At 36.6% G+C, this 19,668-nt stretch overlaps 1 protein-coding gene across 7 annotated transcripts in view; it reads left to right on the top strand.

The window, feature by feature from the left end:
* Nucleotides 1-19,668, top strand: part of UBR5 (ubiquitin protein ligase E3 component n-recognin 5) — a 76,360-nt gene that overhangs the window by 36,186 nt on the left and 20,506 nt on the right. For 3 of the 7 annotated variants that reach the window (XM_042868787.1, XM_042868782.1, XM_042868781.1), the window contains 22 exons: nt 27-136; nt 1,516-1,628; nt 4,588-4,731; nt 4,825-4,936; nt 5,099-5,253; nt 6,158-6,355; nt 7,749-7,959; nt 8,589-8,633; nt 11,263-11,389; nt 11,992-12,143; nt 12,509-12,604; nt 12,990-13,113; nt 13,465-13,562; nt 14,679-14,827; nt 15,227-15,318; nt 16,267-16,413; nt 16,514-16,632; nt 16,725-16,851; nt 16,949-17,078; nt 17,622-17,782; nt 18,307-18,546; nt 19,420-19,543. In XM_042868787.1, coding sequence (XP_042724721.1) covers nt 27-136; nt 1,516-1,628; nt 4,588-4,731; nt 4,825-4,936; nt 5,099-5,253; nt 6,158-6,355; nt 7,749-7,959; nt 8,589-8,633; nt 11,263-11,389; nt 11,992-12,143; nt 12,509-12,604; nt 12,990-13,113; nt 13,465-13,562; nt 14,679-14,827; nt 15,227-15,318; nt 16,267-16,413; nt 16,514-16,632; nt 16,725-16,851; nt 16,949-17,078; nt 17,622-17,782; nt 18,307-18,546; nt 19,420-19,543 — 2,974 coding nt within the window. The remainder of the gene's footprint in view (nt 1-26; nt 137-1,515; nt 1,629-4,587; nt 4,732-4,824; nt 4,937-5,098; nt 5,254-6,157; nt 6,356-7,748; nt 7,960-8,588; nt 8,634-11,262; nt 11,390-11,991; nt 12,144-12,508; nt 12,605-12,989; nt 13,114-13,464; nt 13,563-14,678; nt 14,828-15,226; nt 15,319-16,266; nt 16,414-16,513; nt 16,633-16,724; nt 16,852-16,948; nt 17,079-17,621; nt 17,783-18,306; nt 18,547-19,419; nt 19,544-19,668) is intronic. The other 4 variants (XM_042868786.1, XM_042868783.1, XM_042868785.1 and 1 more) reach the window with 3 other exon arrangements.

Below are 19,668 nucleotides of genomic sequence, written 5' to 3'. Positions count from 1 at the left end.
ATTTTAAATAACAATTTTCATTCTAGGCCTGAAAATAAACAGGAGCCAGTGAAAACTGAGATGGGTCCTCCACCTTCCCCAGCTTCCACTTGCAGTGATGCATCTTCAATAGCAAGCAGTGCATCAATGCCATATAGTGAGTAGCATATAGCTTGTAGTAACGTTAAATATTTCTATAGATAAGAACCTCTTGTAGAAGGCAGTTCTAGAAAGAAAGATACTGTACTAACTTGAGAATCTAATTAAAAACTGAAAATGCTTTTCATATTATAGTCTGACCCACAATATATGTAAAGGCTTAATAGTCTTTAGATAAGCAGCGAATTATCACAGTTCAACTTCACTGTAATAGGACAAGCAGTGACTACTTGATGCAAGGTGTATCTAAGCAAATAAAACATTCACTTCTCAGAATAAAAGTATCTTTGGGACATAATAAAATAAACTTAAGTATGTGAAGTTTGTCTTTTTAAACAAAATGCATAAAACCAGATGTTATGTACTAATGTATAAAAGCACTCAGAAGTTTTTGATGGCATCAACTGTACTTAGCAGGTGTTTTTTGTTTTGTTTTTTTAATGTTTAAATCCACACATCTATAGGTGGTTAATTACAATACTATCAGTGGAAGGAATCTTCTTTGCCTTCGTTTTGTCTATATAGTGCAATTTTAAGAAGTGTCGCTTAAAGAATTAAATGGCCTCATTCTGTGACTGAGTCATTTGTGCTTAGATGTGCAGAACTAATTTACTGAACAGTACGAGTGCTCGCTACTGATGTGTTCTGCTACATGCATCTGTAATTAATTACTGAATAAACTTTGCTTGGGATTTTGATACGGTGTTTGAAGTTAATCTCATAGCTTGTTCTCTGCTTCTTGCTTTCAATAATTTGATTGTTTTCATTACACTTATAGAAACTTCAGTAGATAAAAGTTCTTGGCTTAATTTAGCAATAGCTTAAATTTGATACTGAGTTGATTTGAGCTTTCTGTGCAGATAGCTATTTGGACAGCATTTGCTGCTAAAGACACTATTTTCTGCCTCACGTGCTGCTCATTTAGTTGCTTACCAAATAATTTGTAACTTAGTGGACAAACAGACTTTATGCAAGGATGATAGAAGGCACCGTAGCAGAGTTGAATGAAGAGTCTTACAATGTCAGTCATGTTACCTACAACTTGAATGTCTGAGCCCTACCAAAGTAATTTCTTGTAATTATTTTGTTTAAAAGTCTTTAAAACTAGCTTTCTTTATCTAGTAGTCTTTATTTGCCCTAATCTCACAGGAGGAAAAAAGCATTGAAGTGGCATAGTATGCTGTTAGGTATCTCTAATGTCTGTAAATCCAGCTTTCTGTTAACCTGTCCTTAATTTCTAGATTTGAACACTGATGTTCTTTTGCAGAGGAAACAGAGTTTGATGAAGAATGCCTTTTGGTACTTTGATTAAATATTTCAAGTAGTTACTTGAAGAGTTACTACTCTTTTTTCAGTAGTTACTTTTTCTTGTCTCAGAGCGACGACGATCAACTCCTGCTCCAAAAGAGGAGGAGAAAGTGAATGAGGAGCAGTGGTCTCTGAGGGAAGTTGTGTTTGTGGAAGACGTTAAGAATGTTCCTGTTGGCAAGGTTTGTCTGAAATCTACCTTTTTTTTTTTTTTTTTTTTTATTACTTTAGACAAGCTAATTGTCCAAGTGGTATAGGAGTTAAATCATCTGGGCAGTTCAGTGCTAAGCTTTTCCAAACCAAGAAAAATGGGAAGGCCCCGAGAAGTTTTCCACAAGTTTTAAAGACTGGGTTGTTTTCAGCTTCATTCATGGAGGACCTTACATACATAACGTATTAAGAATTGCATAAAAATCCAGAATAGGAGCTGATTGTCCAAGAGAAGGCAGTAGATTTAGCCAAGGATATTATAGTTCCATACTTAGTGGTATTACTTGTACAGAAGTGGAAGATGTGCCTTGAGCAGTACCTCTGAGTGGAAGAGACCCACAATGAATTTTTGTGTTTTAGATAATTTTTGCATGAGGTCTAAAAAATGAGGTTTTGAGGTCTCATTGAAGTCACTGACATCATTGTTTGCCTCTTAAATAAGCTTTTTAGTTCTATTTGTAATGGTGTTTGTGAGATGCTTCAAGACGCAGTGCTGTAAGAAATAGAGAACAGTTTGAATTTTGATGTTTTCATATTTTCACTGGAATGCTTAAACCAGTAAGTAGAAAAAACAATGAGTAGGATGTCTTCTGAATAGAATGACTGATTCCAAATCTATTTTGTAACTGTTGTTTATGATAAGGATGCTTCTTTTCTCGTAGAGCGTGCTGCTGTTTGCAGTGATGTATTCGGTCATTCACTTTCTTCCTGTCACTTTTTTTTGTTTAATGCTTCATCTTTGAAGATCGAATAAAATCCTGCAGGCAAAACCACTACAAGAAAAAAATAGCCCAGTGGTGCCTCTTGAAACACAGTTCATACCATGTTGCGTGTTTTACATGTAATTTGGATCAGTTGTGGCGAAAAAAAGGCTGGAGGCATCTCAGTCTACCAAAGGGTTGCTCTTTGCGGCGTTTTCCTGCAGGCTTCTGGAATTGCTGTTTCTACTCATTATTAAGTAGTTATGTTAGAATACAACAAGCTGAATTAAGCAGAAAGATAATCTGACTGCTAAAGAATCAGGCTGGTCAGTGTGTAGATAGCTTCTGAAGCATATGGAAGTTTTGGCTGCAGAAATGTATTTAAATGAGTTTGGAGTCATTTAAAACTTTCTGGGTTAAGAAGTACTGGCCTTTTAGAGTTGTAAATATACTTTCAGCTGGTCTTGCACAGCCATCTGTTTGCTGAATGATGTTCTAAAAAAATCACATCTTTGATGTATTGCTGTGGGTGATCTCAGCTTACAAAGCTTTGTGTAGCAGCTTTGGTCACTTAAAAAACATAAAAATTCTGCATGTAAAACTGGAAGTTGTGTTTGAACAACTGGCATGTGATTTCAGGCTTTCAAGTTAGTTTGACTGACTGAAGAAAATAAAATCTAAATGAGTTTCGATTCAATTTTGTAATCAAACAGGAAGCATTTAGACAGTGCTCTCAGATGTATGGTTTAATTTTCAGGTGGTCATGTGTGGAGCCAAGAGTTGATGATCTTTGTGGATCTTTTCCAATTTGATATACTCTGATCCTATGATCTTTGTCTAGAGTCTTGTTAGTCTCGGAACAAATGTTTGTATGTTGTAGATCAGTCGATGTTCATGAATCTTGTGAGTAGGTCTGAGTTTTCAAAGGTTCTGTAGCATTCTTGCAGCTAGCACTGTTGCTCTGCTGATACAACTAGCAATTCTGCTACTGGAGTAAAATTTCATTATGTGGTTACTAAGTGCTCTGACTATCCATGATACTCTTTGTAGTAGAAATTTTCTAATGCCTTCATGATTGTCAGTAAATCCTTTTCTCTTGTGTACTTGGTAGAGAGACAAATTGGGGGCAAAAAGCAAGGAAATGCCTGGATTGTTATTCTTTTCTATATCTTGAAAGTTGCTTTTTATTCCTCTTAGATGGTAAGCTTATTACGGTTAGGTTTTATTGCTTTGTAGGCACTTTCTATGTAGGAAATACTGAGAAATCAGAGCCTGGTCAAGACTGATAGTTACTAGTATCTAGTTCTGCTTGTGACTGCTAGTTAGCTTTGTTTTTCTTTTGAGAAGGTTATGGTCTCAGGTGGAAACTCAAAGGGCCTTGCTGTTTGGTGATACTCTCAGCTGTCAAGGAAAACTATTTTGGCAGTTCTGATTAGATATGCATGGCAGCAGTGCTTCAGAGAGGCTTACAGTAGCAGAAATAACTCTGCAGGTGCAGGACAGAAAAAAATCATTTCCTTGGGGGGAAGAGAAAGACATAATACATGTGAAGTGTTTCTGGATGGACTTTATCCTTCAGTCCTAAGGGACTGAGTGGAGAACTTTATTACTGAGTATAAGCAATGGGTAATAAACTCATAAACGATTTTTTTCATAATACATTCACCTTGAGGAATGAGCACTAAGACACAGAACAGACTAAGAACAAAAACCCAAAAATATGGCAGAAAAAAAGTGATGTCCTGTTTTCTGTAGTAAAAGAGCTAATAGGCAGTTGAAGTCTACAGTCTTTTATTCAGCTGTTAAATAATGTTCAGAATTCACTGCTGAAAGATGGTGTGTGTTTCCAAAACTGGTTAAACAAATCAGTAAGAGAAGTATGTATCCACGGTATTAAACCTGAAGTTGTTACTACTGCTTCCAGTAGATGAGAAGATGTACAAATAGAATAACAGTAGGAACTTCTCCAGTCAGTTGCATTGGTTTCTGTTGGAGGTAGGATGCTGAAGGGAAGAGGCCTTCATCCTGCTTATGAAATAATTAAGAAGTTTTTAAGTGTTCAGAAACTTCAGCAGAACAGCAAGGCTAATGACCAAGAGCTGTAGGGTTTTATCACTGATGGTCAACTTTTTTATTTTCCTGACAAAAGTCTGGTTTATTTTGAAGAATGTTAGGCTAAACAGTGTCTATTCAAAGCCTTAATTAAAACTGTAATGTTTTCTGCTTGTAGGTGCTAAAAGTGGATGGTGCTTATGTTGCTGTCAAATTTCCAGGCACCTCCAGTAATGCAAATTGTCAGAGCAGTTCTAATTCAGATCCAGATCCTTCCTCTCTTCTCCAGGATTGCAGGCTGCTCAGGATAGATGAACTGCAGGTGTGTATTTGTGAAATACTGAAAAAACGAAGTGTTTTGAGATGTCAGCAGGATGTGTTTTACTGCATCTTAATGTTTTATGGATGTTTCTAGGTTGTGAAAACTGGGGGAACTCCGAAAGTTCCGGACTGTTTTCAAAGGACACCTAAAAAGCTGTGTATTCCTGAAAAAACAGAAATTCTAGCAGTAAATGTAGATTCAAAAGGTAACTAGGAATTAACCTCTTAAAGGTACTCCACTATGTCCTTCACTTCCCTTCTTTCTCCTTAGTGGGAAACTGTGACTGTCAGATTCGATTAAGTAGTTGTTTTCATTGATCTTAGTAATGCAGTAGTTAAAGAGGTTTTTTTTCCATGTATTTCTGAAGGAGTTCATGCTGTCCTGAAGACTGGGAATTGGGTTCGATACTGCATATTTGACCTCGCTACTGGAAAGGCTGAACAGGAAAACAACTTCCCTACTAGCAGCATTGCATTCCTGGGTCAGAACGAGAGAAGTGTTGCTATTTTTACAGCTGGACAGGTTTGTGGTGTTGCATTTCAGTCATTTAACCTCACTGCCTTTCACTCTCGTCATCTTTAAGTGAAATGGTACAATCTTTCTGTAAGGCCTCTCTAACTACTGGTAGCTTTTAAAGGAGTCGATTGTGAAAAACTTGGTACCACCATTAGTGTTTTGAAGGGATATGTGGAATAGAAGTCTAACACACACTTAAGCACTTTTTAGTTATATTATTTAAAATACAATTTTAATAAAAAGTAAGAAGGGAGATAGCAACCACTGTCAAGTTGTCTGTGTTAGCGTAAACTCTCTATTCAGCTAAGTTTTGGAAGTGAGACAGATAAAAATGTTAAAGTGGAAGTTCAGAAATGTTCAGATGGAAGCGTTAACAAAAAATCTGCTAGCAGAAAGGATAAGGTTTTGCACAACTCTTAACTATCTATTGTTAAATATTCTGTTTTATCGGTTATGCAGCTGATTACACTGTGCAGGAATACATCAGTTGATCCTAGAAAAAATTAGTGAAGTCTTTCAGTGATAAGGTAGTTGAAAGAAACTTTTTTGGTAAAGGGACTGAATTTTTATTGTATTTCAGCATATTCAGCTTTATTGGGAATATTTAAATAATCTGAAAGTGTAATGTAAGTACTATATATGTGTTTCATTAGTAATGTTTCTTTGTGAACACTTGTAAAATAGGTACTCTAAATAATATTTACTGTCTTAAGCGAATCTTGGGCATTTGAACAAAGGAGTTTACTGTGCTTTGCTGCCTTGTTTGGAATTATAGGAGACAATGACATAAATGAGAGTTTTAGGTCAACTGTTGTCTCTGTTGGCAATCAAGTGTAAAATGGACTCTTTTGTGAAGTGTAATATTTGTAAATTGTGGAGTTTAATTCTAAAATACTGTTTCCCAATGCAGGAATCTCCTATTATTCTTAGAGATGGAAATGGTACAATCTATCCAATGGCAAAAGACTGTATGGGCGGGATACGAGACCCTGACTGGCTTGATCTTCCACCTATTAGTAGTCTCGGAATGGGTGTTCATTCCTTAACAAATCTTCCTGCCAACTCAACCATCAAAAAGAAAGCTGCAATTATTATTATGGCTGTTGAGGTAAAATAGTTTCTATAATACAGAATTATATTTCTCTAATTTTTCTCTTGCTTTTATGAAATTATGCTTCAGGCAATTTTGTGTTTAGATACCAGTTTGTGTTTTTACTACATAAACCATTTCACAGAATCACAGAAACACCAAGGTTGGAAAAGGACCTACAAGATTATCCAGTCCAACCATCCTATCACCACTAGTTCTCACTAAACCATATTCCCTCAACACAATATCCAAATGTTCCTTGAACAGCTCCAGGGTCGGTGACTCCTCAACCTCCCTGGGCAGCCCAAGATTCTCATAGAAACATGAAAGCACAAATTGATGTAGTAAAGTGGAAGATCCATTTTTGGTAGTCCATATCTTCTTATCAGGTATTAATAAATACTCTTATGTACAACTGATATACAGTTTTGTCTCAAGGGCTCAAAGCTTCTCTGAGAGGTCCAGGCATCTTATTTTCTTTTGAAAGTAGCACATTTTTGTACCTTTATATTTACCATAAATTATCAAAATAATTGACAAAATGAAAAAAAAAAATTTTACTTGAATTTCATAGAATTTGCTCAGGTTGGAAAAGACCTTAAGGATCATTGAGTCCAGCCACAACCTAACCATACTACCCAAACTCTAACAACCCTATGCTAAATCATGTCCCTGAGCACCACGTCCAAACGGTTCTTAAACACATCCCCACCTCCCTGGGGAGCCTATTCCACTGCTTAACAACCGTTTCAGTAAAGAAGTTTTTCCTGTGCTCATCCCTGGTGCTGAATGAACAGTTTTAGCTGTGAATTTATCTATCATGCTAACATAAACCAGTCATTGATTTGTTTGTTTGTTTTTAGTTAAATCTGTGCTGTGGTGCTATGCACCCGTTAGGCTGGGACTGATTTCACAGGGGAGTTTTCAGCCGCTGAATATAACCATGTTACATTGGGGATGAACCTCCCAGACCTTCAGCGGCTTCTAGTTATTTACTCCTCAGCGTGCATTGTCATTTCTCTAAAACAAATATGTAAAAGCTAGTTCATGTTGACTTTTTTTTTTTTTCAGTTATACCACTTTTCTCATGTTAAATTAAATGGAAGTGATTTGTCTGAAGAACCTATCTGCAAAGCCAGAGGCGTGCTTTTGCAAGTCTTGATAACTTCTGCTGCTTGAACCTGCCCTTCCTTTTAATTCCTGTGCCTGGCTGCTTTTTTTTTTTTTTTTTTTTTGACGTTTTTTAGTAGTGCTGTAACTGAGATTGTGTTCTCAGCAGTTCCTGCTGAGAATGTCCTATGTTTAGGCTGTTCTTTTAATTTAAAAAGTTAAAGATGGGAAGCACCTATGAAACTTGTATGCCTATGGTTTTTGCATTTTCATTTAACTTACTCTATTCTTTTGAGTACAGAAACAAACCTTAATGCAACACATTCTCCGATGTGACTTTGAGGCTTGCAGACAATACCTGATGAATCTTGAACAAGCAGTTGTCTTGGATCAGAACCCACAAGTGCTGCAGACATTCCTTGGCCACAGATGTGATGGAAACCGCAATATTCTGCATGCTTGTGTGTCTGTATGCTTTCCAACCAGCAACAAAGAAACAAAAGAGGAAGAGGGTGAGCTCAACAGAGTCATGAAAATAGTTTGAAAGTAAACTTTTATGCATTGTCCAGATAACTTTATTTGAAAGCTGCATTCCTCAGATACGAGTAGCTTAAATTTTAGCACCTAAAATGTTTCTGAGCCTGCCAAAGGTGACGTAAGGATTTTAAAAGAATTCAGTGGTTGGGAATACTATTTTTACTCATTATAAAAGGCAAGGTTTTTGCATCCCTTTTTAATTTTAAATGAGAGCAAACATTTTTTTCCTTTGTTGCTAGTATCCCTGTTGCATCACTAGCAAGCTTTTAAAGGAACAGTATTTAATATTTTTCAAGTGTTATATGAATGCTTCCAATGTTACTTGAAATTGACACAGTAAGAGATGAGACTTTTTGTTAATGTTAATCACTGACACCATTTAAAAATGTTTATTAAATACTGTTATGCATAAAATATGTTAACAGAACAACAAGGTTGCTAAGTCAAGCACTCAAAAACAAAAAAAAAAAAAAAAAACCCCAAAACCCCAACAAAATAAAAATAAAAATTTGGAGATGCCAGAATTAAGTTGACCCAGGTGCTGTACGTGGGTATGCATTGTGAAATGGTCTTTAATTACACCGTCATACTATTTTTTCCACAGGACTACCTCATTCAGTGCACAAGATGGACGGTGCTCACCGAATGGGTAGCTATTCAATATTTCTTTTTATCCTCATCATTCAGTGTGTGGCCCCATTCCTTACTTATGCACACCATACAAACCTGCACTGAATAATGAATGAACTCTCTTGTGAGATTTTTTTTGTATGGTGTTGTCATTGAGTTTTAGTCATTTGTAGACTTCAATTGTTTCTCAGTATCCCTATCTGTTTGATAGGGATAATGGTACAGATTTCTTATCTTTTGAAGATAGTATAGCTTGACATTTTTCTGCATTCAAAGCTGTTGGCTAATTTTGAGAGTTCTGTTGGAGAAACCAGGGCATAATCTCACCTTCTTGTGTAGGTGTTATTTTAAAACGTTTTATTCCAGAGATGGATTCAATAGTAGTTTCATTTGTTCTGTGAATGTTAATTATTTCTGTGAGTCAGGCACCTTTTATGTGTCCACAGTTGAGTTAAATGTATTGCTGTAATTTATGAAAACGTGTTTAACAAAGTTCTCTGTGCTGCTAGATGTGATGGAAATAGGATCCCATTCTCCAGAGTGGTGTTCAGTGGTGTTGAACACAGGACGGTGCTTTCCCCTTTCGTTTCCAAGCTGTTAATGCTTTACTACATGCTAATCGGGCATTGCAGCAAACAAGACACAAACAGCTTGCCCATTGTACAACCCTTCATCTCTAGTGTGTCGTCCATCCTGTGCACTGATTGAGGCAGGGGTCTTTTTGAGGGGGAAAAATAAACAAAACAAAGCAAAAAAAAAAAAAAGAAAACCGCCACCACCAAAAAGCTATCTATGTAACTGAAGACTGTTTTGATTATAAGCGCATCAGGAAGCTGAAATAAGGATGCATGGGCAAATTTCATCTGACTTTTCCTGATTTGAGTGCTTGTCTTTGCAACCTTGGCATTCTTTCAGTAATTTCATTTGGATGTAATTTAACTTTCTGAAATACAAAAAATGTGAATCTGATGGACTTTAACACCCCTCTGCCTCTCTCTCACAAATGTTGTTTATAAGAGGGTATTCATGTATTTATATTCAATTCACGTTCACCTTCTACTTGTAACTGCTAGTGAGTGATACTAGGACAAGCTTATTTTCTGTGCATCATCTGGAGGGCAGTGGTGATTAATGTTACTGTCTGTAAGGTATGCAGCCATTTGTTGGACTAAAAGAAGATTGATGTAGGACTAAAGGCTTTAATTCCAGGCTCTGGATTTGATGTCCCTTGGCAATTACGGAACATAAGATCCCTTCTCAGCTGGTGCCTGACTGAGACCTTTCTGTCTACCTCCTGAACTGCCAGAAAGGGAATAAGTGAGGGCAGGGATAAGATTTTTGTCTTCTTAGATCTTGTGTCTAGTTGTCTCACAGCTCCTGCTTTGGATAAAAGATAGGCAGAAGAAGTGGACCTAGACCATACAGAACTGGGGACAGGTTACTGTGTTTGTGATTTGATGTTTCCTGAGTCTAGCCAGTAGAAGTGATTTAGGAAAGACAAGTCTAGAGGAAATGTCCAAAGTAGGTAAAATACTTGAAGACTTATGATGGTGAATTTCAGATAACTTTAATGAATACCCATGAACTGAGTATTGTTTGTTGGGGTTTTTTGAGTGAGCAGTAGCTGTAGCAGCTGTAGGAAGTGTTCTGAAAGAACAATCAGATTCACTTCAAAGATCTTCTTTTTAGTCAGAAAGGCACCCTTTTATTGTAGGTTGTAATAAAAATAGCTGTTGGCACTGTTGACATGAAACTTCTCTCTCTCCTGGCCTTTGTCCTGCTAAATGTAGTTTCTCCTTCCGTTCTTTTTGGATCCATTGCAACAGTGACTTGTAATTTGCTATGTAATGGCTGTGTCATCCTTGCTAGTAGTCCTAAAGAAGGGGTGGCTGTTAGTTGTGCACAGCTGACTTTCTACCACTTTATTTTGTATTTATTTTTTTTTTGCAATGAAATTTGGTTTCTTGTTCAAGTGGTTGTTTCAAGTTGTACTATCTACAAGTAGGTAGGATTTTCTAATTTGTGCAGCACCTGGCACAACTCAATCCTGGCTATGACTAGGACTTTTAGGTATTGTGGTGCTTAGGTTTTAGATACCAGAAATAATGCTTGTACTTGAATTTGAACTGGTAGCAGTACCATATTATATTCTCACTGCAGTTAATTTTCCTAAGCGTACTCATAAGTAGAGCACATCTTAGAGGCCTGGAACTGTGTTGCTGCTCATTGTGAAGTATTTTCTTTTTTTTTTTGTTTCATTTTGTTCTGTTTTTGTTGTTGGTTTTTTTTTTTTTTTAATTGCCATTACTTTGGAACCTTGTACTCAGCAAGTGTCTGCAGTCAGCTATATTAGATCCTTGTCTGATGATACTGAAAACTTGTTCTGGAATGTGTGTACTTTTTATTTCCTTCCTTTTGGAAATCAGGCCCTGTCAAAATCATAGCTAATGCTTGTCCATTTAAAAAAAAAAAAAGCAAAATAAAACACAGGAACAGAAAAAAAAAATCAAAAAAAGAAAACCCAAAGTAACCGCTTGAGCCTACTGTGTCCCTCTAAATCTTAATAAAATAAATTGCAGGGAACATATTACGATTGGTGGCATTTCTTACGTTATGCTCCTTCCTTATAATTTTCTTATTTTTTTCAGAAGCAGAGCGCTCTGAAAGGAATACATTTGCTGAAAGGCTCTCAGCTGTGGAAGCAATTGCAAATGCAATTTCAGTTGTGTCAAGTAATGGCCCAGGAAGTCGAGCAGGATCATCAAGTAGCAGAAGGTAAACTGACTAATGTTTTTTCTCTTGTTTTCTGATTTTTGGTACTACTTCTAACCTCTGATTTCTTTCCTTCAGTATAGCTCAAAAAATGGCTCTCTTATTAGTTTGAAGTCTGATCTCACATCTTCGAATAGTCCTTCTGGATTGGTAGCTAATGGGATATTTCTGAACTAATTCCATTTTCTGGGGTTTAGGTGTTTCTTTTCAGTAGTAAAGTGGAAATGTTTCTCCTTATGAGGAAAGAGAATTTGAGGATAAGCTCTCATGTTCTTCAAGATGAATTAAGTATCTTGGAAGTACTTCAGTGGTGAACAAGTTCGTTTTTTTTTTTAAAAGAGAATTTCTGTGGAAAAATGGTCACTTAATCAGATAAATAGAACATGAGAGGGGAAGAACTGATTTGGATTCTTTTTATCCTAAACATCATTGTCATATAGTTGTTTTTATTGAGGTAACTCTGAAGGATAGGCTTACCTCTTTGTTCATTCTAGTCCATGCTGAAGAAGAGTTCGGTTTCTTTTTCCAGCGTGAAAGTTCTTTAAGATGTTCTAATTGTAGATTAAAATTTTACTATCTTGACTCTTTGTAATTTTATTATTCAGTCTGAGGTTAAGAGAAATGATGAGAAGATCCTTGAGAGCTGCTGGACTGGGCAGACAGGAAGCTGGTGCTTCATCGAGTGATCACCAGGACCCAGTTTCTCCACCAATAGCTCCTCCCAGCTGGGTTCCAGATCCTCCTGCGATAGATACAGGCAAGTCTGCTATTGTAATAAATTGAACTGTAAAATGAGAGATTTACTGAAGGAACCGATGGCATTTAAGGTGAATTTATTAAACTTCATTTTGAGACTTAAACACTGAATGTCAGTGAGGTAGCAAGAAGTGCTTTAAGAGTTTACTGAACACTCTTTTTAATATGTGTCTTTCTAGTGCTCATGTCAGACTTTAGTAAAATATGCCTAGTAGTTGATTGCTAGTCTAGGAACGTGGCCGTTTGTAGGAAAGAGTACCAGTTAAATACAGAAAACCTGCAGTGTGTTAGACATTGCAGAAAGAGCATGTTGTCAGGGATGTCTTGATATATTGATATACATCCTGCTGTTCTGTTTACTGAAAGATGGTGACATTGATTTTATCCTGGCCCCCGCTGTGGGATCTCTTACCACAGCAGCGACCGGCACCGGCCAAGGACCGAGCACCTCCACGATACCAGGTGAGAGCATTGTGCTTATCTGATAATGCTTCAGAAGCAAAATGAACTGAAAAGATGGAAAGCTTGCACACACCTTCTACACATGCAAATGCCTCTTACCAAATGAAGACTGTGTTGAATCTGAACTTCATGAGTGTGCAGAATACGTGAAGTTTTAAGCAAAAATTATTCTTAGCTAAGTAAAATTAGACTTACTGTCTCTTTTTAGGAATGTAACTTGGGACTGAAATTCTCAGTACTTCAGTGAAATATTACTGCACCTAGCAAACTGCTGAATAGTCCTACTGATTAATCACCCAAGTAAAACATTGAATTATGTGCCTTTAATAGGTAGTCATTTTTTGAGGGAAAACGACTCCTGTGCACTTTCATTTTGTCATTATAGGGCCTTCTACTGAACCATCTGTAGTGGAATCAAAAGATCGGAAGGCAAATGCTCATTTCATACTGAAATTACTGTGTGATAGTGTTGTTTTACAACCTTATCTTCGAGAGTTGCTCTCAGCCAAGTAAGTGTTTTCAAGTACATTCTCACTATTCCTTTAATGTTATATCACATTAAGTGTATTGCACAGAAGCCCTTTAAAAAATGTTATTTAAAGGCACATTTGGAAAATGGAGAATTGCTACAAAGTTGTCAATGTTTGCATCTTGACATGCTTTGAAATTAGATTTATTTCATAGAAGTCAACTGAGTAAGAGTACTTAATCTTACTGAATGTTTTTCTGGTTTGCATGAGGTTAGCACTGTTGAGCATTTGTATTTATTTTGTACTTTTCCTGTTTAAAATGAAATGAATTCAGTGTTTTCATTTGTTTGATTTTTTTTCTTTAAATTTTTTTTTCCTCCCACCATCCAGGGATGCAAGAGGCATGACACCATTCATGTCGGCAGTTAGTGGCCGGGCATACCCTGCTGCAATTACAATTCTAGAAACTGCACAGAAAATTGCTAAAGGTATGCTATTGGTGTGTTGTTTCCTTCTCAAGTTTGGCCCTAACATGTATTCAGATTCATTGCTAACAGTGTATCATGTTTGTGAGATTGTGTGTTTGAGCTACTGATGGTTGGACTCTCTTTACAGAACAATGTAGACTGCTGCATGTTTTGGAAAGCTTCTTATTTCATGCCAACTTAGATGCAGTTACAGAGAAGACTTTTATGCAAATACAGACTTTGTGACTTTTAAGCAGCAGTGTTTAAACTAGTCATATATATGAAGCTAAACTTGAGGGTCATAAGCAGATTAGAAGCGATGTGTGACAGAGTCTTTCAGACTGCGAGTGTTCCTTAGAAGAATATTGCTCGTAGATAATTTTTTAAATCCTTCGAAGTGGTGATGTCTTGTACTGATCAGTGTATCAGTGAATTTAAAACAGGGAAAGAATTGTTGGCGATAGCAGCTTCTAAACACCTGTGATGTGACTGTTGTGGTTTAATCCAGCACGTAGCTAAGCACCACGCAGTCATTTGCTTGCTCCCCCCACGTCCCAGTGTGATACCTATATAGATATCTATATATAGATAGATATAGTGATGCACAAGCAGTTGCTCACCACTGATGCCCCTCTAATTCCTGCACAGTGGCAGCCAGCCCAATGAACTCCCTTTTTTTAGTTTCATAGTTTTCTTCTGTATCTTCTGTGTGATCTCATATGGTGTGGAGTATCCCTTTGTCCAGGTAAGATCAGCTGCCCTGATTCTGTCACTTCTCATCTCCTTGTTTCACCTCAGCCCCTTGCTGGTAGGACAGCATGAGAAGCTGAGAAAACTAAAACAGCCTTGACTCTTTGCAGCACTGCTCAACAACAGCTAGAAACATCAGTGTTTTTCTCCTAAAACCAAACCTAGCATCATAGCAGACACTATGAAGAAAATAACTGTCCCAGCTGAAACTAAGACATGACAAAAAAGGGTTTTCTCAAGAAATCTGTAAAGACTTTAGTGAAACTTAAAATTCTCTACATGATTTTGTACTGTCATTCCTCTGTTTTGTATGGGTACTGTTAGTGATTTTTATTGTGGTGTGTTCTTTTTTTTTTTTTTAACACTGGTATTCTACTGTTCCTTTAGCTGAAGCAACTTCAAGTGAAAAAGATGATGATGTGTTTATGGGAATGGTTTGTCCTTCTGGTACAAATCCAGATGACTCTCCTTTGTATGTTTTGTGTTGTAATGATACATGCAGTTTTACCTGGACTGGTGCAGAGCATATTAACCAAGTAAGCCTTTTTTTTTTTTTTTTTTTTAATTTAAATTATATTTTCAGCCACATATTGTATTGGTCTAGTGATCTGATTTTTTTTCAAATGATTAAAGTGATATTGTTCTAATTATTGTAACTGTTAATTGTATATTGTCATTGCCTCTCCTGGTTGCTTCTTTTGAGACTGGCAGTGTTGGTCAGACTATTGCTGTTAATGGGTATGGTTTTCCCCTCACTGACTTTAGCAAAAACTTTAATGGAAACTGCTCTTTGAAAACAGTGAGCATTCTAGCACCAGTTTCACTTCCTAGAACTGACTGACTGCTAAGTGAAGACATCATTTTGAACAAGTGCAATTTTTTTTAACCTCTGATGTTCTGAAAGGATTACATAACATTTTGGTTAACTTTTTTAGGATATATTTGAATGCCGAACATGTGGTCTATTAGAATCTCTTTGCTGTTGCACAGAGTGTGCAAGAGTGTGTCACAAAGGACACGACTGCAAGTAAGTATTTTGTTCTGTTTCTTACAATAAAACTAATCTTGTGGCTTCATTTCTCTCTCACAGATTAACTGGTTTAAGTTTTTTTTTTTTTTCCTTGGTTAAAATCTTCAGATACTATAAGATTAATAAACTATTTTTAATGCCTTTATTTTCCTTCTCTGTAAAATTGATTTTATGGGTCAGAGTTGAAATAGTAACATAGTAACATAGCGGTCTTTTGCTTTCCATTTTATAAAATTCAGAGTAAACAAGCAAGTCCAACATCCATAAGTGCTTAATTATCTAAGAGTAATATTCTTCATTTTGGGTATCTCCAGAAGTTTGCTGAAGCCAGTGAATCCCAATGACAGCTCATTCTGTGAACTTTCAGAAAGAAGTGTAGTATATTCATCCCTGAAATTAGAGGATTTCAGGTAAAAAGGGAGGAATGAGCTAGCAGTTAAATAAGCAGTCAGAATGTCTGATCAGTCTAGTACAGCTTTGAAGTTGTAGATGTTTTACACCACTGTTACTGTATGTAAACATTGCCACGTTAATATCCTTGCTGTAATAAACAGTGCTAACAGACTCAATTATAAAGATTTTTCTCAACATTATAAAATGACTGAGACTTTACTGCATGTAGAACAGATTCTCAGTCTAACTTTCTTAGCTGCGTGCTATTTTGGATGTGACTGTTTTCTTGGATGAGCTTTAAAGCACTGTGAAAAGCTGTCCAGTGAAGCTGCCTTCATAAAGTGAGCATAAGAAATAAGAATAGCAAATGCCAAGTGTAGAAATACACAGTTCTACACTGGTCTTTTAAGCCGTACTTCGGTATCTTGCTAATAAGGGAAAGCTCTAGTGGGAATCTTAATCTTAACACTTACACTCCAGCCTGTGTAGGAAGTACTTGATGCATTGTGGACTGCTGTAACATTGCTTTGCTTTTTTTCTTCCTTCTTGTAGACTGAAACGAACATCACCCACAGCTTACTGTGATTGCTGGGAGAAGTGCAAGTGTAAAACACTAATTGCAGGACAGAAGTCTGCTCGCCTTGATCTCCTTTATCGTCTGCTTACCACCACAAATCTTGTAACTATGCCAAACAGCAGGCAAGTTCATACATGCAATGACTAGAGCAGATTAATCTTTATTACTTTAAAATACATAGTCTATCATATCTCCATTAACTGACTTTTTTTTTCATTATAGGGGAGAACATCTTCTGCTGTTTTTAGTACAGACAGTTGCCAGGCAAACTGTGGAACACTGCCAATACAGACCACCTAGAATTAGGGAAGATCGCAATCGTAAAACTGCAAATCCTGAGGGTAAGGATTTCACTTAATAAATGGTATTTATAATAAATGGCAAACTCTGTATTCCAGTACCTCCTTCTTATATTGCTTTTTTCTCTCTTTAGATTCTGATATGCCTGATCACGATTTAGAACCTCCTCGATTTGCCCAGCTTGCTTTGGAACGTGTTTTGCAAGACTGGAATGCACTGAAATCTATGATAATGTTTGGCTCCCAAGAAAATAAAGACCCGTGTGTATTTACAAATAGTCATCAATGTAAAATTTGATCTAATGTTTGAGACCTGCTGACTTACATGAATTTTATTTGTTTGTTTTTCTTTTCCAAGTCTTAGTGCAAGCAGTAGGATAGGCCATCTTTTGCCTGAAGAACAAGTTTACCTCAACCAGCAGAGTGGGACTATTCGCTTGGACTGTTTTACACACTGCCTTATTGTTAAGTGCACAGCTGACATTTTGGTAAGCAGGTTTAGCCATGTCTTACATAGATTCTGAATAATTGTAGAACAGCATGGGTTGGGAGGAACCCTTGAAGATCACATACTCCACCTGCCTGCCGTGGGCAGACATATTTCTATTGATCATGTTGCTCATAGCCTTTTGCAACTTCAGAAGCTTCCATTAACGGGCTGTATGCAACATCTCTGGCAATCTTCCAGTGTCTCACAACCTTCGTCATGAAAAATGTATTCCTTATATCCAGCTTGATTCTGCTTTCTTTCAGTTTAAAGCCATTGCCTGTCATCTGTGTCAGAGCTTGCTAAAACGTCTTTTTCCATCTTTATACAATCCCTGTGATATAATAAGATATTCTAGGGTATTTTTGGTCAAACACTTGGAGACTAATTTAAAAAAGACTTGAAATTAGTTGTGTGGTGGTTTTTTTTTTGTTTTTTTTTTTTTTTGAAATCACGTCGTTATGGCTGTGGTCTGTTTTCTTGATTCTTAATCTGGCTTGTTTCACACATACCATTATTGGACTGTAATGATCTGTTTCTGCAGCTCTTAGATACTCTACTGGGTACTCTTGTAAAAGAATTACAAAACAAGTATACACCAGGACGCAGAGAAGAAGCTATTGCTGTTACAATGAGATTCCTGCGCTCTGTGGCAAGGGTGTTTGTCATTCTTAGTGTCGAAATGGCTTCTTCCAAAAAGAAAAAGTAAGTATGGAGAGTGTTTGTTTTCATTGTTTGCTTTTATTCATTTTTTAATTCTCTCTCAACATGATTTGATACTAATCACCAAGAGACAGAAACATTTGAATTAATTTACAGTCTACAGACAGCATTGTTTATTATGTGTGTACATCTGAACTGCATAATAGCTGCTGCTATCATGTAGTTTGTTAAGTTTACTTATTAACATAAATGCTGAACTTCCGTGTTTAAAACTTTAGGATTTTTGTTGGTAGGTTTTCTTAGTCTAGTTGATTAAAAAAATGATAATAATAATAATACAGTCTATGGCTGTTTGTCAGTGGTAATTTAAACATCCAGCCCTAATCTCGTTACTGAATGATGAGTGTTTTTAATTGACTTCAGTAGCTTTGCATATATATGTACATACAGCAACACTATGTATTAAAGATAACTGTTTCAACTTTCTGAAAAAAATTAATACAAAGAATTTTTAAGAGATAACCTACTTAACTTTTTTTTTTTTTAATTTTTTTTTTCCCCTCTAGCAATTTTATCCCACAGCCAATTGGAAAATGTAAACGTGTATTCCAGGCATTATTGCCTTATGCTGTTGAAGAGTTGTGCAATGTAGCAGAATCTCTAATTATTCCAGTCAGGATGGGAATTGCACGTCCTACGGCACCCTTTACTCTAGCTAGCACTAGTATAGATGCCATGCAGGGAAGTGAAGAACTGTTTTCCGTGGAGCCTCTACCACCAAGACCATCATCTGACCAGTCTAGCAGGTAAAGCTTGCTGTTTTTTTTCAGAGAATGTTCAGGGTGGTTTTGTTGTTTATGTTATGTTTTACTGTTAGCATTTCACTAACAGGAAAGTGGTGAAGCTTTTTATTCCGGCCAAGCGTTTTGGAAGTACTTCCTATTGACAGGTCTCTAAGTGATTTAGGTTGATAGCGATGTCCAGAGATCTTAAGTTATAACCCTGCTCCTTTTCCTGCCTGTACCCCCCAAAGTTCCCACTCAGGTTTTGTAAGATCACTCGGGCCATAGTCCATTTAGGCTCTGAATCTCTCCAAAAGTGGGAATTCCACACCATGTTTTGGTGCAATTTTTTCAGATTGGTAACTGCCCTAACTATGAAAACTCTTTAAAAATCTTATTTTTTTAATCTAACAGGAATTTCTTGTTTTAACTTTCAATAACTTCTTCCTGCTTTTCACTGTTTATCTCCGAAAAATACCAAAAAATATTTTTGCCAGCTTTTATCTGAATGTAATTGGTCTGCTGAATTTGGATGTATTTACACATGAAGCTTGGAGTTTCGCTTACTAGTTTAAAAGATTTTACTGGCTTTAGGTGTTCCAGTTATGCTAATTTACTGTTTCAGTTTGGCTTTGCTGTCAGCAAGTTATTTGGCTCCTATGCACCCATCTAGGAACAGAGTTGATCATACTTTCATGATAAAGCTACATAAGTGTTTTTTTGTTTTTTTTTTTTGCCTCTGTCTGCTTTTTGTCTAGCTATTTCATTGGGTTTTTACATCTCCTTTTTTAAAAAAACATATATATATATCTGAAGTGTTGCTTTGTTTCTTAATGTTTTTTTGTTATAACACCTTCTCCTTCTTCCCCATTTTATTTATTTGTTTATTAATTAAAGTTCTAGCCAGTCTCAGTCATCCTACATCATAAGGAATCCTCAGCAAAGACGAATCAGCCAGTCGCAACCAGTTCGTGGCAGGGATGAAGAACAAGATGATATAGTTTCAGCAGATGTGGAAGAGGTCAGTTTTCTAATTATTTTACTTCCTAAGCATGGCACCTGATGCATTAGCATATGCTTTAACACCTGATCCAAAATCCATACATCAGGACCTCCAATTTGCAAAACTGAAACTATCTCCTCCAG

This window comes from Lagopus leucura, unplaced genomic scaffold (genome assembly GCF_019238085.1).
Source record: "Lagopus leucura isolate 7727_CA_CO unplaced genomic scaffold, USGS_WTPT01 Super-Scaffold_100002, whole genome shotgun sequence".
NCBI classification, from domain to species: Eukaryota; Metazoa; Chordata; class Aves; order Galliformes; family Phasianidae; genus Lagopus; species Lagopus leucura.
This window is presented reverse-complemented; position numbering and strand designations above follow the sequence as displayed.